This window comes from Spea bombifrons, chromosome 6 (assembly GCF_027358695.1).
Source record: "Spea bombifrons isolate aSpeBom1 chromosome 6, aSpeBom1.2.pri, whole genome shotgun sequence".
Classification (NCBI taxonomy): domain Eukaryota; kingdom Metazoa; phylum Chordata; class Amphibia; order Anura; family Pelobatidae; genus Spea; species Spea bombifrons.
This window is the reverse complement of record NC_071092.1, coordinates 42,023,792-42,041,044: the sequence shown is the minus strand read 5'-3', so window position 1 is coordinate 42,041,044 and position 17,253 is coordinate 42,023,792. Positions and strand designations below refer to the sequence as shown.

Genomic DNA, 17,253 nt, shown 5'->3' with positions numbered 1-17,253 from the left:
CATACACACTGTCCCCATTCTCTGCAGCTTTATTTGATTACATTTACATATTCTCCACATTATTCTTCAACGGAGCAGATTTCCCATCCCTAATGGAAGTTAAAAAAATCCAAGTCAAGGCCACAAGCTCATATAATTAAAAGTTTAATCACCCCAAGGGAAATGCAGCACCAGCTGGGAGAGAGATCAAAGTCGGGGGCTTGCGCGTTTATGCCGTGGAATACGGTAGCCTGCTGTAGGCTCTAGCTATTTGTCCTTCCGCAGTGTTTTCATTCATGCAGGTGGAAGGCGACAGCTGAGCCAGGCAGGGGGTGGTGGAGGGGACCATGAGGACACGGTAACACCCCCTGAGTTTGGGTTATTCACAGATCCAGTGGGCAGAGGGACCACGCCGCAGCCTGATCACCACCCTGGGGGATTTAAACTTGAAATCTGCAACCTGGCACAGCAGAGAACCAAGAAAACCATATGATCTACAGTAGCCTCTGTCACATGGCTCAGGGCTAATTAAGTGTAAATAACCCCAAATCAGCAGTAAACTGACAAGTGGGGGAGCTGCAGAAGGTGACAGTCTGCAGTGAAATGCCCTGGAGGAGCTGCCAGTGAGATGGAAGCTACATGGGATCTGCCTTCTGGTGGGTTGATGAGTTGATACTCTATACTCAGTCACTCTGAGCTGCCCCTGCTATGGATCAGTCTGCAGCTGGGAGGCTGGAAGGAAGCTTCATGGAGGCCACTCCAGATCTGAGAGACCTGGAGTCCAAGGTGGGAAGAAAGACTCCAGAGGGGTTACTCAGATGGATGAGAGAGGATCCTGTGCTGCACCATGGAGAAGCTGGGCAAGTCATCATGGACAGCAAAGACCAGGGTCTTGGAGACAAGATCAAGGCTTTAAAAGTGGAATTGGTTAGTGTGTATTCTTTATCTGTGTGTGTGCTGTGTGATATACTTCCAGGGCCACTATACATACTGTACATGCATTCATACATACTGTACATGCATTCATACATACTGCACATACATACATACTGTACATACATACTATACATACATAAGGAAACTGATCTAAGGGAAGCTTATTTTCTTTCCCTACATAATTTATGAAATCCATCGATGTTGTTGAATGTGCTATAACATTTATATATTTTCTTACTTTGCCTCTTGGTTACTGTGATTTATAGAATTTCAAGACAGTAGCCATTCTATAGCAAAGTGCTGCAGTCACCAGAAACATTTCCCTAGTTGCTATGGCGATTGCTCCAAATTTAGCTATGTTCCCAGAATTGCTGCGGGCTCCGGTTTAGTGGTTTCAGGTGCATTTGTTTTGCTTATTGTTTGAAAATATTTCAGGTCTCTGTAACAGTTAATGTAACGCTGCATATTTGGCCTCAAGACCTCATAATTCTGAAACAGACCCTGAAACCAGTTAGAGTTTTGCTTAAGGTTTGGGAACAGGTTTGTTCCTGAAGAGGAACTGGGTTAATCTGCCATTCCAGGGCCGAGAAGGGCCAGGGAGAAGTGTGTGTGTTTAGGGGGTGGGAGTTTGCATCCTGCAATTTTAATCATTGTGTGCGGCTTTTAACCCTTTTGGTAACAAATGGCTGTACAATTCATTATTCACCCATCAAACACAAACCCTCTGATGCTGGAAATGTTACCATGTTACCGGCATATATAGGGGGATCCAAATCACCGAAACGCAGTACCTTGGTGTCTCTTGGCTTAGCCTCGGGTACTTTTGCTATACACAGTCCTAAAACTGAAAAAATTCTTTGTTATGCGTGATTTGTGTTGTGTTTTTTTTGTGTTGCCGTCTGCGCTGAATGACAATGTCTTGATGTTGTTGTAAAGCATTTTTATTTTGTTCCTGGTGACCATGGTATCCAAAGTAAATTAGCATTTCTAAATGTCTCGCACAAACCGTAATGCACTTCTCATTTCAATATGTTTGCAAATGGGAACAGTGCTGCAAAAATCTTCCCACGCTGTGACACCCCACACAGCGCTACATCTCTCCGGGGAGGGGGGCACTGGAAGTGATGTAATAATTAGCACTGGACACTCATGACTGTTCATTTTTAAGGGAGTAAAAAAAAAAATTCTGGCGTTCCTTGGAAAATAGAATTTGACGGCACATAAAGAACCATTGGGCCCCATCTAGTCTGCCCGTTTCTTAATCAGCCGTTGGTCTCGTCTTAGATTCAGACCCCATATGCCTATCCCATGCATGTTTAAATTCCTTCTCTGTATTCGCCTCTATCACTTCTGATGGGAGGCTGTTCCACTTATCTACTACGCTCTCAGTAAAGCAAAATATGAATATTAGGAGCTGTTAGCACTTAGTTGCCCTGGTTTGAACCCTCTGCACCCAGTGGTGTATTCTTTGCTGATTTAGAGGCCTGGTGATTTTTTTCATTCCCGCGCTCTTTGCTTTTTTTTATTTTATAGCAAATATAAATGAATACATTTCCCGTCTGATTGCTTCCCCTGCATGATACATTCTTATAAGCAGTCTAAGGAGAATCATGCCTGTGTTTTTCCTCTTCCGGGGTACTTTGAAGCAAACTGAGTAATAATGTTTTAATGCCAACCATTTTTTTTCTCCATCTGGACCTGCTGCCCTAAACCAAAGCCTAGTGGGCTTAGGCCAGAATATGTTTCTGGCCAAATGAAATGCTTGTCCCTTTCTAATGGGATAGCACCGGCTTGGACCATGGGCCTATGTTGTTAGAGCTCTGTCTTGGCAGCAATCAAGTATGTGGAATCAGATCAGTTGTTCTTCCAGAAATTCTGCTGTGGGTTATTTGGCATGGAGATAGATCTCACTAGAAAGTAGAAGCAGGGTTTATGTGTAGATAGCAGTATTTACTAAATATTGCATGCAGCGTTGTTACGTGACCCCCTTGTAGAAGCGAGACTGTTCAGAGAAAGCAGCGAGTGAGAAGGAGGGAGCATGTATGTATTTACTGTATGTATGTATGTGTCAGAGTGTACATATAAGGGTTGGTGTGTGAGCATGAATGTTTAAGTATGAATAGGCTTTCATTAAGAATCTGGTGAAAAAAGTCATAAAATAGTGAAAAACCATGTTGTATGTATAGGGACCTATACCGGATTTTTTTTAATTACTAATAGGTATAAATGAGAGGTATAGTAAGTGCAGTAGTAATACAGACATTATAATCAAGGTAAAATAGGTATGAAAGGAAAGGGGCTCCCTGCCCCAGAGAGCTTACAATCTAAGTTGATTTAACACACTAGTTCGACATTATAGCTTAATCTTAAAACAAGCCTAGATTCCTAGAACAGTATAGTTCCATCATCCGGGCTGTATTCACGTGTGATAGTTAAACGCTGACCTTTGTTTGCTACCAAGAAACAGGAACTGTTTTTTTGACCTTGTATCTCAGTCTTTTTGCTGCTGTCTAAAGGCGGTATGGTTCAGAGTATCTGCCCATTAAATACTTATTTTGTTTCTTAATGCTGATATGATCCTTCGTGTTCCTGGTTCCTTCATGTTGCTTCTGTGGATTGTATCTTAAAAAAACAGTTAGGGAGATCTTTAAATTCCAGTCTACTGGTTTCCAGTTGTAATCATTATTATTTTTACTGGGGATTTAAAGAGAGAGTATTAATAGATAGTGATGCTAGTCCATAGTCTTTACTGACCATGTTGGAGAAGGTTGCGCAAGGCTTTTTGTATTGAAGGGTTACGCCTCGGTTTGTTTTAGCCTTACTATTAACATTAGCTTTGCGTTTTAACCACAATCTGTTTGCATCAGGCCGAGGGAGGAGCGTGCGTTCCACCGGAGCATGTCCACAGCTATCAGATTATTCTTCTCCTTTGTAATCATGGAAGTATACGGCCGGAAAGGTCAATGCACTCAGCCGGTCCTACCTGAGGCTTGTAGGTGAATAAGCCTGCCTGATGTATTTGCAGCAAGTCAATTTAACATTACTGGCTGTGTAGAAGCCTTAAACCATACGTCCTGAGTATTTAATGCCCATTTTTTAGGGGCTTAACCCTAAAATAACAATAAAATGTGAATATAAACCAAAGAAAACATGTTTATAAATTGTCAATAAGTTTTTGGAAACAAATGTATCAATTATGTACTTCTTCAAATTGCCTTACTAAGTACATCAATTATTACTCGTTTATATAAATTTACTCAAAAAGCTATCAGTCACATAAAAAGTGTTTGTAAAGGCCTGTCCCTAGCCATGCCTTTGGCCACACCCCTAAAATAAAAATGTCCTTATTTGGCCATTTGAAATGTTGGAAGGTATGTTAAAGAATACCGAATATGTTAATTTAGGAATTTACTTTGCAACTTTATATACTATATTTATGTCATTTATCTAACCAGACCATTTAGCAGCAGCACACGGGGGGGGGCACGATCACCCCAGAGGGCAATCTGCCTCCTGGCTTTGCGTCACGGGGACTGCCCTAGCCTGTACCTGCTGCCCTATGTCTACTAGAATATGTCACCTGTTCACTAATGCAGAGCAAATATTATGGGCTCCAAAAAGAGAGAACCTCATGGAGGTAAGAGAGGCTTTGTGTCCCTAAGGTGGACTGTCTCTTCCAAGGAGGTCTGTCTGCTTATCTGTCTATTGATCTACCTATTGTGCCGGGTTGCACCTTGGCCCACATGATTGTATTTGTCATCCCTGAGTAGCGCTATTCTTCTTTAACCTTCAGCAGGAGCGGAGGTCAGGGGCCGGGTGGGATGGATTCATACCCTCGAAGAATCATTCTAGATAGGACCTTACTGACACCCAGGTGCATCCATTAATTGGCTGTAGTCCTAGGTGGGCAACAAACGTCATTAATATATTAACCCTATAGTGAAAAAACATGTTTCAATAGTTATTGCTACAACTTACTTTTTTATATGAAATAGTTTTTAGTATATTTTACACTATATTTACTCTGTGAACCTTGCTAAATTGTGTGGAGCTTTAGAAATTAATGACAGTGTTATTATATATATATATATATATATATATATATATATATATATATATAATCTATATAAATAAATATATTTTTTTAGAACTTTTAGAGAGAGAGAGGGGTACATACTATAATAAAGTTTTCTTGCCAGTTTAGTTCTAACGTAAATGTGTGTGTAATATCCCAAGATCAGACAGGCAGACACATATACTATACTCAAGCGTGGTTGTATATAATGGTGCAGAGTATTGTACACAGATCTGAGAAAGGGCGTCCCGATGACGCCCCATTGATCCAGCTCCAAGATGGGCAATTTCTCAGCAGAGCTTTCAGAGGATGCACTCTTCACTTTCCCAGGCAATTTATATCATTCCAACGCTGTGAGAATGAGCTTCTGGGTCACAGGACATGCATTTCACATGTAATCCTCCATGTGTTATGTTTTTTTTTTATCTTTTTTTTTTTTATATTCAATAATACAATGTTTTTTTTTTCCTTAATTTTTTTTTAAAGGTCTTCCTATCAGCGTAGCGTTCTTGGACTATTTCAGTAGTCTATAGATGCACTGGATTCTTAAAAAAATATTTTTATGTGTTTAATATTTTGTTACCTTTTTTTTATTTTCCAAACCTTTTTCTTGCCACGTACAGCCTGTGATTGAATATTTAATTCAGATTGATTTTTAAGCATATCCCAGGAAATAAATCCTTTAAAACCTATTTATGGCATGGAACCAGCTTCAAAAATGGTATTTATTCTCACAGTAATACACTGTTATTCCGTTGGGTTAATTTAAAGACACAGTTTCTGATGTTCCCTTTCTTACATAACATGCGTTCCAGATTCTGTATATTACTGGACCTCGGATCCTATACCCTCAGACGCTGAATCTATAGATTCATGCGACTGCCCATCTCGGGTGTATTTGGATTTTGTTTTGCTCTGTGCAGTTCAAGAAACTAGCTTTTCTGTAGCCCATCCTGTAATCCCAGTGAAATGAGGTTGTGGGAACCAAATCTCCTTACTTAAAAATAAATTGTTTCTCTGATGGAGAGGGGGTGGGGTGGAAAAACTGTTATTTTGAACCATTTCTAAAAACTAAAGGTTCTAAAACTGAAGGTTTGGTATCCCTTAAGAGCAACTGAAACAGAATTCCTCACTGCCAATGTCAAAAGGCTAATACAGCTCCCCAAAAGCCTGTGAAAATAGGCCTGAGCAGAGGAGGTAGAGAGATTTTAGTACTTAATGACATCACATGATTTATTTATTTTTTGGTCAAAACACCAAAGTTTGGTATCCATGCCCTTTTTTAAACTTTGTTTGTGAGCCAAACTGTAAAACATGGTTGGTATAGTTATTAAGTGGTCTGTGTTTTTCACTTTGTAGGCCTGCTTGAGAGCCATCGATGTGAAGATACTTCATCAGTTGCTGGCTGTTAACGAAGGGATCGAAGCCGTGAAATGGATCCTCGAGGAGAAGGGAAACCTAACCAGCCGTTGCAGTAGCTTGACCAGCAGCCAGTATAGTTTAGCGGAAAGCCAGGAAACTTCCCGTCGCGGAAGTTGGAATAGCCTTCAGGACCCCACAGACAAGCTGGACAGCATCTCCATCGGTAGTTATCTGGACACTCTTGCCGACGATCTGGATGAATACAGTCTGAGCACCAGTGAGCCAATTGTCTCTTCCACCCCTCATCGCCACGGACTTCCTTTAAACACCCCTGACCAAGGTGTTGGAGAAGGGTTATCGGGTGCTCTTCACTCGAGAGCAGAACGAGAGAAAGCCAAACTCGACAGGGAGGGCATCCAAGCCGATAATATGTCTACAACGGGCAATGGGCAATTTTTAGGAGATAAATCTAGAATGCCTAAGCAGATGGGGCTTTTGCAAGCTGCTCATGTGACCCAAACCTCAAACAGATCCTTGGCCAAACACGGTGTAACCGTCGAGCACCAAATGGAAGCAAAGCGTTCTGCAGAGACAAGTCCTAAAATGAAATTGAGTCAGAACGGGAAGGTGGATTTGGAAAAGTTAAACAGCAAACTCCACTTGGAATACGATGCTCACTGGCAGTGGGTTCAGTCTCAGGACGATGTGACATTCTTGTAATTTGACCACCATTCTGTGTAATGTGGAATTTTTGTGTTTCTATTCTTGAACTGAAATGCTTGGTTTATTACCCAGGAATTTGTAGTGATTAAGTTTGTCTAGAAAGCTCTAAAATGAAACTTTGACAGCTACGGCCGTTTAAATCCTAGTGTGGTGTTGCCTTGAAAGCCGTCAGATTCTGATGTCAGAAGTACACTCTTTTTTTGTATAAAGATTCCTCCTCAAAAAAAGGAGGTTTTTGGGGAGGTTATCTGATAAATATTGATATTCTATGAATGTTGATGTTTTAAACGGACAGGCCACTACAGAAAGGATTATGTGAATCGGCGCAAAAGAGACATTTTCTATATGTTGTGATTACAAAAAAAAATTGGTGGTTTTAAGATTTTTCTTTTAAATTTGATTTTTTAAAGTATAGATGCTGATTATTAATTTGTTCCCCCCCCACACACCTTTTAGAACCAGATTGAGAATTAAACTCGACCCTGGCACCAGCCGCCTGTAAAACTGAGTACTTACGGCTGCATGTTGTAAACTTTTATAGCAGGCGGCCGTATGTATCTGGGATAGGATCTGCCATGAGTGGCAATAATAGGTACATGGGAGGCGCTGTTGGGTACTAACGCACCATGGATTCGCCTAAGTTGCCCAACGGCCAGTCTGGGGCTGCCCCATTCTCGCTTACATATAATCAGTCAATTTTGTATGGACTCCAAAGCATTTTACTGCATATAAATTTCTACATGCATGATTTTGTGACTTCTGTCTTATTTTCCTCGTCCCATGGCTGACACTCTACTCAAATCAGGAAGTGCTTCCCATACATGCGATTGGATTCTGCTCGGATGAGTAGAAGTCCCATTCATTTCCTTAGAAGAGCCATAGCACACGTGTGTTAAAATACTTAAGTATGCTTCCTGCTTTCAGTAAAGGCAGCCAGGGAAGGAGGAACATGAGACAGGAGTCTTTGTTTCCAACATGTCAAGAAATTAGAATCCTTCTTTATTTACAATTTCTTTATTTACAACCGTTTATTGTCATGTGAAAGCAGGCACCAGTAGGCACTTAAAAAAACGTTCTAAAAGTTTTTTTGGGTTTGTGTTTATATATAATAAACCATTTAGAGAAAACAATACAGGAACATGTTTACCAAAATGTACTTACGTGGGCTCAATTAACAATGTGTCTAAGCGGAACAGCACCTTCAATAATAAAGCCTTTTGGAGGGTGGGGGAAAAAAAGCTCAATTTAAGTGCCAGGTGTATAGATAGACATATATATTCAAGCTGTATGATTGTGTAAGGAAAGTATAGATATTCACATTATAACCAGCATGTAAAGTTTCCTGTTAGGGAATGATATGACGCTTGGAGGTTAATTTACCTTGAGACAGAGATTTATTCATAAATCATGAATTCTTGCTACAGTGTTTAATAGATAATTGTTGGCAACGCAACAAATGAATTGTTGGTCAGGTTGTTTAATTTTGGTTATATTGGGGACGTGGTTCTGCATGATCTTGTTGAGAAAGCTGAGCTTCTTCTGAGTGCCCCAGTCTTTAAATATTAGATTTTTTTTATAGAAACATGTTACATATTTTATATCAAATAGCTTAAATTACAATTCTACAATCACAAAGTTATTATGGCAGGTAGAAGTATTCAAGGTGCAAATTATAGTAACCCGGAGTCCTATTGCATTGTGGCTACGTTGGATCAGTCGATATGTCCGATAGATCCCTATCCAAGCGTTTCTCTTTAGAAAGGACAGTCCCTCTTTCCTCCCCTTATGTCCCTTTGTTTTCTATTATCTCAAATTGTTTGGGTGCATCCCGGTGTTCTACAGTCCCAAACGGTGTAATGAAATGTATAGAAAAAAAATGCAGAAAATGTATTAAATTTTGTAAATAAAATACATTCTATTGTATGTTCTAAATGGCTTGCTCGGCTCCATAAAGAACGATCACAAAGTCATGTAATCGAAATTTTGAGAGGTACACAAATACTATCCTGGGACCGCCATATCTCCCATATTAACGTATATAATATGCCTTGGGAAATATTACACGCGTAATGTAATGACATCTCCCCAGCCATGTTTATTTGATTTGCTAGTGAATGATGCCGTTCCAGGTTGGCACGGGATCTTCACGCGGAAGCTCAGCAGATAATGGCGTTTCTTTTAGCACCAGATACGGTGTGATACAGAATTAGCTATTTTTAATGTAGTATTAAGAAACAAGCCCTGTTTTACGTTTATATGCTCATCTTATCTTATCTTTGTCTATTTTGTGACCCCCTATCTCTTTGTTCGGAATGATTCATTATCTCTGCCGAGGGCCAAAGTCCTTTTCCAGGAGATTATCGCTGTAGCGTTCAATGTGTTCCTGCGTGAGTTACTGTGGAAGCCTTGTGATCGGCGCCGCTTCTGTGGAAGTGGGTGACGTGTAGCGGTCTTGCAGAAGCTCACACATGGGAACACAAATCTTTCCACGGGGCAAATGTTACTTTGCACCCATTTTTGAAGGCGGGCCTCTAATTATTACTAATAAAATTATTTTCCAATGGGTTAATGTTTTTTATTTTTCCCCTGTAATGTAGTAAAACATAGATTTCTTATTGCAAATATTCTAAAAGCCACTGTATGGTTTGTTGCAAATAATTACTTGGCTGGTTTACCAATACCCTCCCAAGGGGCCTTGAGAATCTAGATGTCTCGGATGTTTTGGCGTTCTCAGTCACCAAAGCCCCGTAACTCGTCCGTGTGCTTCCTAAAATCCACATCTATCTCCTTTGTTTTAAGATTGAGGAGCCACACTACTTTATTCATTTCTTTGTTACTATGTTGTGCATTTCATTGTGTTGGCTGTATTGTACTTCTGTATGTGGAACCAAAGCTTCATCGGTGGCTTAGACCGGGGTTGTCCAGCTGGAGGTACACGGAATAGAAGATAATGTAAGCTTTATTGACTTTGCCTCCTTATTTAAACAGTGTTTACATAGAATTCAAAATTAGCATCATATGTGAACGTATAATTCCATGTTATACCGGTAGATAAATGTTTCTCTTGATCTTTTCATTTCCAGTTCCTCCAGCACCGTGTTTAGATCAGTATGTAGCCTACAGAGACCATTTAATGATCTACCCAGCCTTTGGGAAAAAATGTTGGGCAATCTTGATGTAGGCTCATGAACAATACATATGAAACGGTGTATCTTTTCAGATTACTGCTTGTGCCATTGTCCTAACCATTGTTGTTACCTCTCCTGTTAGCAATAATATTTGCTGTCTCTATGCAGTTTCACAATAAAATTCTCCTATCCCCTGGCGCGGCATGCTGTTTCCATCAGTCCGCCACTAAAGCTGCTTGATTAAATCTGTTTGCACAAGTATAATTGCGGAAAATGTACAATGCTCCATCTGACGGCTTACCAAATGTTCCATAAATGGGTGAATTCAATATATATATATTTTTTTATTTAAAACTATAATCGCTAAGCTTGTCTGTTTTTCAACATGTCGCCGGTCTTTCGTTTATAGTGTCATGTTATCACCAAGACCTGTAAAGTTTGAATGGAAGTTAATTAGACCTGGGTACGTTCCCTGATCACTGGCTTAGTGGATCCTGGGGTCTTTCATATTTGGGTCTTGATGAGAGTATCTTTAAACACTGGGAGAAGGCCCTTATAATGACTATTATTTTAACAAATAGGTCATTTTTCTTAGTGTTAAGTGGAAGAGGGATTATAAATCTAATACATATTATGGTGAAATCTTAAGGTCATGTGAAAAGAGCTCCCGTCCATATTAATTACTTCCAATTATACATTGCATTTTGATTGATAACTCTGTTTCGGGTGTAACATTCAATTTGACAGCAAGTGTTTCCCAACTGGTTCTACATGATTACATCATAGGTGGGGTTTTAGAAAAACTTCAGGTTCGCATATAAAGTATCATTTTTAATACAGAATAATTGCATAATGGAAAGAAGCAACACAAATTTAGTTGGATTTCAAATTTTTAAAGCAGGCCATTTTAGGATGTCTAGGTTCAAGTTAATTACTGTAAAAAAATGCCCCTTTTCTGCCTCATTTTTTTGATTGATATTGTTTTATCAATGATTTATGAATGATTGGTGAATATAAATATTATATACACATGTAGGGGTATTTGCATACCTGGGAGCTGTCTTAATGAGCTGACCCTGAGACTCTAGAAGGTTATGTCGGCTCAGCTCAGCCTCCATAGACTTCATTAAAAGGTGATTTGTACCTTGAAGATACGGCGCATCAGAATATGATCGTTTCATTTTAACGGAGATGCTCACCTCAGAGCCAATGTTTGTGTACCTGGAAAAACCTGCAGAATCCTCCCAAATGCAATTGCCTCATTTTCAGTCGTCCCCCCCGCAGTTATTTGCCAAGCAGTGGTGACGTGTCATATACTATGGATGAGCTTGTGCGCTGCATCTCTGGAACTGCAGCTTCTACTAAAGGCAAGTAGTTATTTTTATGTTTTTTATTAACGTGAATTCTTTGTTTCAAAGGCTGCCTGGGACACCGGAGTGTCCCTTTTAAAAACAACTGATTTTCTTGATATTTTATATATATCGAGGTAGCTCATCAATGTGCTACCTGTATATAATATAATATATTTATATCATTGCCCGTCTCTTATGCATATTTTCCATCATACGCTTGGGCGTCTCGTCTGTGTTTTTATACAAAGTTTGTATATTCTAAATCTCTAAATAGTGAAATAATTGATACAAAGAAGTATAACCCCCCCCCAAAAAAAAACACAAAGCCATAAGCGCCTAAGCAGCTTTGTTGCGAGCTACCAAATTGTTCTAAAGGTTTAATACACCGTATAGACGGTTTTATGTGCTATTTACCGCCCATTAAAGTATCCACAAAACCAGTAGCCTGTCCTTAAAAATTAGTAAATTAAAATTAAACATGGGGGGGGGAGTATGAGCGTATCACTCGTTTAACAAGCACAATGAGGGTTCTGTGTGTAGTTAATTGAATGAGCTGGGCTTTGAATGCCCTCATTGACCAGGATGAAGTAGGAGGGAATGTTATCCTGACATAGGACGACTGGTCAAGCTCCTGAAAATGCCCAGCAGAATTCTTGGCGTTGTTCCGTTGGTTCTTTTTGATGCTAATATCCGAATATTTCTTAGCTGCGCAGATACCGGTATGGCGGATAATTAATCAGCCGCATGAAAAGTAGGTTATGCTTCATAGCTGATCTGCCCACATGAACATTTAAACTATTCCACCCTTCGCGACCAGGAAGGGAAGTCCACTTAATATGTTCCAGTAACGTAATTAACGTCAGAAAATAAGTGGGTATAAATCTGTAGCGGATCAGCGTTCCAGGAATTGTTTGCATGTTCGTTTGGAAGCAAACCATTCGTTTAATGCTATGAATGTGGAAATGATCCAGCCTAACCCTGATCATTAACCTGCTTTATCAGCCAATCAGAAGTAGTTTTCTGAACTTACACACATACATGTCATATGCGTCCACGCCTGTGTTCCACGGGGACTTGCTATTGACACTCTCATGACTGTGTTGTGCTGTGTTGTGAAACTATATTTTTTTGGCTGCTGGCTTATTACGTTCATTATTTCAATGTTAAAATGTAAACATTTAAATTACTTTTTTTTAGTATTCCAAAATATCTAATATATATATTATATTATATATATTACATAATATATATATTCCAAAATTTCTATAACTACATAGAAATTCATTAATTTAGCCCATTAGATTCTGTTACATTCTCAGAATTAATATTTTTGGACCTGGATAATGGCATACTTGTTATGTAAATCAAATCCCCCAATACACAGCAGTAGTAGACAAGTCCAGTACTATGTACACGTCAAAGACATCCATTAATTAGCAATGACTGAATAACACATTTATTGTAACAGAAGCAAATTGTTTGCTTACTGTATAAAATCACATTTATTCATGGCAGATTCCCCCCCCCCCTTTCCTTCTGGTTGTGCGAGTGTAAATGAAGACTGCAAGGACTGTCTGGATGAAGGAGGCCGGCTGAGGAATCTTGGCCAGCTTCCTTGATAGCTGCAGATGGGGAAAAAAGATTAAATGGCGAATTTGCAAAAGTATGATGTCACTTGGATGGCATCATACACTAAGGTAACGTGAAATAAGCTTTACTTCAGAGCTGTGATGTCACATCTGCATATCGCTCCTCTGGGTCACTAAGGGAAAACTCCAGGTCAATGGGACCTCCTACCCGCATGTTGCATGGGGGGCTCCCAGTAGCCAGAGCCGGAAGTCCCTAGGTGTGCACATCTGGCTTGAAATATGTGGTTGTATGAGGTCATATCATTTCCCACCCATGTCTCAAGCCCTGGCCCAGAGTCTACATACAGCTTCTATATACAACCACCTCTGCACCTCTCGTGGTTGTGCTATTGTATCTGAGGCTACAAAGATCACTGTATGGAGCACTTCAGGCTTCTTACCTCCTCAACTCTTAAGTCCAGAGGATCATGATTATTCCTTCACACGGATACTCACTTGATTTTAGCCAAAAGGCTGAGAAGCTCTTGTGCCCCACCTTTTTTTAATTCAATTAATTTATTACGACATCACAACAATGATATCATAAAAACCATCTTGAGTTGACCCTTAAAGAATGGTTCTAAACCCTGGAATGCCTTATGGAAAATTGCATGAATTATTTTCTCACCATGCGTTTCACTAGGTAGACAGCAGGTCATTCTGCCCAATTCACTAAACTACTATCCACCTCCCTGAAGGCCAGTAAACTGTCTGGCCAACAAAATCCTCGCTGAGACCCAAAAGCCTTACAGGTCCTTCTGGATTTCGAGTTCTGGAAAACTAGTTAATGGAAGGAGCTTCTTTAAGGTGAATGTGGCTTTGATTGTGTCTGAAGGAGTGCCAATAAAAGTCAAATTAAAGGCCTCCTGGATCCAATTAATACTGAACTTTATACCTGCTGAATGTATTTCTGTATGGTTGCAGAACTAACGGGGTGTAAGAAAGACATTAAACAAGAGAGGAGCCAGGAATTCAATTCTTAAATAATTCCTTCTTTCTACTACAGAGAATGTATAATAACAGAACTTGATGTCACAGCCCTTAAACCATGGTTTATTTTCCAAAATTACCTGTTCTTATAAGCATGAATCAAGGAATCAAACTCTCACCCAATACCAATACACTACTTTTTGTTACATTTTGTGTGTTCCTTAACCATACACAGAAAAGTACGGTATACTTTATGGACGGAGGATCTGCAATCTCTTGAGTAGTTTTGAGTTTCTTCTCACTTGCAACAGCAATGAAAGCAACAATGAAGAGTTGAATCATTGTTTGCCGGCTTGACTTTTTCGTGTTGGAAAGCGGTGATCTGTGCTCCACGTGGTAAGGCCACAGTATAAACCAGGCAGCCCCTTTTTTCCCTCCTAAGCCAAAGGAGGGCTGGATTTAGTGGGTCCCCCCAAGGAAGGACCCACTAAAGTCTTCAAGGGAGAACCAGGCGATTTTTATTTCACATAATATACATGGAAACAGATTTTGAGGACAGATAGCCATACGACTCTTCTAGTTTGCCTTATGTTCCTGATAGTTCCTTAGTCTTGTCTTAGATTGAAGACACAACGTGTCAGCTTCTTTTTAATCGCATTATACTGCCAAGAGCTGCAGTGATTCATAAATATTAATACTTCTGTGTAGGAGAATCTCACGACTTAAATATTCACATATAATTATAATTACAAATCATGGTGAATCGACTTCTTTTTGCCTGGTATTTAAATATTCAAAAAACACCTTGAACATGTTTGTCAGAACATCTACTATAGGAAAAGCAGGTTTCAGGCAGTAACACAAGGGAGCGCAGGCAGACACCCTAAAAAAAGTGAAAAATTCCAGCTGTAAACTGTATTTTTTTCTAATGATTTTATCTCTGCTTAACAAAACCGGACCTACAGGATGGAAGACGCACGATGATGTCATAAAGCTGAAGGCACCTTTGTTTTCTTCCTAGGTACTTCCTTGAAGTGACTAACATTTTATCAATATATAAATAGCATGTACTGAGTCGTATTCTATATTAAACCTGTTCAGTCCTAAAGGAGACGAGGACTCTGTCCTTGTGAACTTATAGTCTATTAGGAGGTTAAGGGGGAATGAAACAAAAGGTGGGATCGGTGGTCCCTTGGTTGTTTGCGATTTAGTATTTCCTTCTGTCTGGGGAACCAAAGACCAATGAAGAATATTTAGTATGATTTGCTGAATCTTTAAAACCAAATCAATACTACATACTGTATAGAGACGCGTTTGTGCCAAGATCCTCAGAAGGACTGTAATGCAGAGTATTGATCTGACCTCTGAAATTACTTTTCATCTCCCGTTTGTGTGATCAATAACCACAGAGCTGCCAGCAGCCTCGGGAAGAAACGTTTTTTCTTATTCTCGCTAGATAAGGATATAAAACAAAATGTTACAAGTGTTGCTGTGATGCAGTGGTAGCGGTCAACAGTAAGGAGATATAAACAGGTCAATAGGCATATGGCGATCATGAATACATGAGAATGGACCAATGAAGGTTTGAGTCATTACAGCAGAAATAATGGGCAGGCCAGTTGGACCAAATGGTTTGGGGTGATTACCTCCCATTATCCTTTGCGTCATCCAGGGCCGGCCTTTGGGGTGTGCGACCTGTGCGACCGCACAGGGCGCCACACTCCAGGGGGCGCCGCCGCGGGGTCCGCCGCCGCCGCCGCAGCGCGGTCCGACGCCCCTGCCACCGCGGGGTCCGCTGCCGCCAGTATGGGGGCACCCGGCACCCCTCCAGAGACGGACAGTAATGTCCGCCGCTGGAGGAGCAGGCTCGCAAGGGAGCGGTATCGGAGGTCTTTAACAGACCTCCGATACCGCTCCCTTGTGATCCCCGCGGCAACAGCTGCTGTGCGCCGGGGTTTGCTGTCAGATCCCGACGCACAGCACTGAAGCCGCGCCCACCGGTCTCCGTGCCCTCTGACCCGGAAGAAGAGAAGACAGAAGAACTAAGAAGAAGAGCGAAGAGGAGGCAAAGAAACTGAAAGAGGAAAGGTAGGAAAGCATAGAGTGACAGTGAGAGTGGATTGGTGTATATGTGTGGATTAGTATATATGTGTGGTTTGGTATATATATGTGTGGTTTGGTATATATGTGTGGTTTGGTATATGTGTGCATTAGTATATATGTGTGGTTTGGTGTATATGTGTGTGGATTGGTATATATGTGAGGATTGGTATATATGTGAGGATTGGTGTATATGTGTGGATTGGTGTATATGTGTGGATTGGTATGCGTGTGGATTGGTATATATGTGTGGATTGGTGTATACGTGTGTGGATTGGTATGCGTGTGGATTGGTATGCGTGTGGATTGGTATGCGTGTGGATTGGTATGCGTGTGGATTGGTGTATATGTGTGGATTGGTATATATGTGTGGATTGGTGTATACGTGTGGATTGGTGTATACGTGTGTGGATTGGTATGCGTGTGGATTGGTATGCGTGTGGATTGGTGTATATGTGTGGATTGGTATATATGTGTGGATTGGTGTATATGTGTGTGGATTGGTGTATATGTGTGGAGTGGATTGGTGTATGTGTGTGGATTGGTGTATGTGTGTGGATTGGTATATATGTGTGGATTGGTGTATATGTGTGGATTGGTGTATATGTGTGGATTGGTATGTGTGTGTGGATTGGTGTATATATGTGGATTGGTGTATATATGTGGATTGGTGTATATGTGTGGATTGGTGTATATATGTGGATTGGTGTATATGTGTGGATTGGTGTATGTGTGTGGATTGGTGTATGTGTGTGGATTGGTGTATATATGTGGATTGGTGTATATGTGTGGATTGGTGTATATATGTGGATTGGTGTATATGTGTGGAGTGGATTGGTGTATATGTGTGGATTGGTGTATATGTGTGTGGATTGGTGTATATGTGTGGAGTGGATTGGTGTATGTGTGTGGATTGGTGTATGTGTGTGGATTGGTATATATGTGTGGATTGGTGTATATGTGTGGATTGGTGTATATGTGTGGATTGGTATGCGTGTGGATTGGTAAGGGTGTGAGGGTGATGGGTGTTATGCTGTACC

General features: G+C 40.5%; 1 protein-coding gene across 1 annotated transcript; it reads left to right on the top strand.

Annotated features, from left to right (window-relative positions):
- The first annotated feature begins 380 nt into the window (after window positions 1-380).
- Window positions 381-7,447, top strand: LURAP1 (leucine rich adaptor protein 1). Its single transcript, XM_053470002.1, has 2 exons — window positions 381-906; window positions 6,350-7,447. Exons 1-2 carry the CDS (start codon window positions 688-690, stop codon window positions 7,070-7,072), a joined length of 942 nt encoding a protein of 313 aa, XP_053325977.1. The 5' UTR covers window positions 381-687; the 3' UTR covers window positions 7,073-7,447.
- Window positions 7,448-17,253: the final 9,806 nt, after the last annotated feature.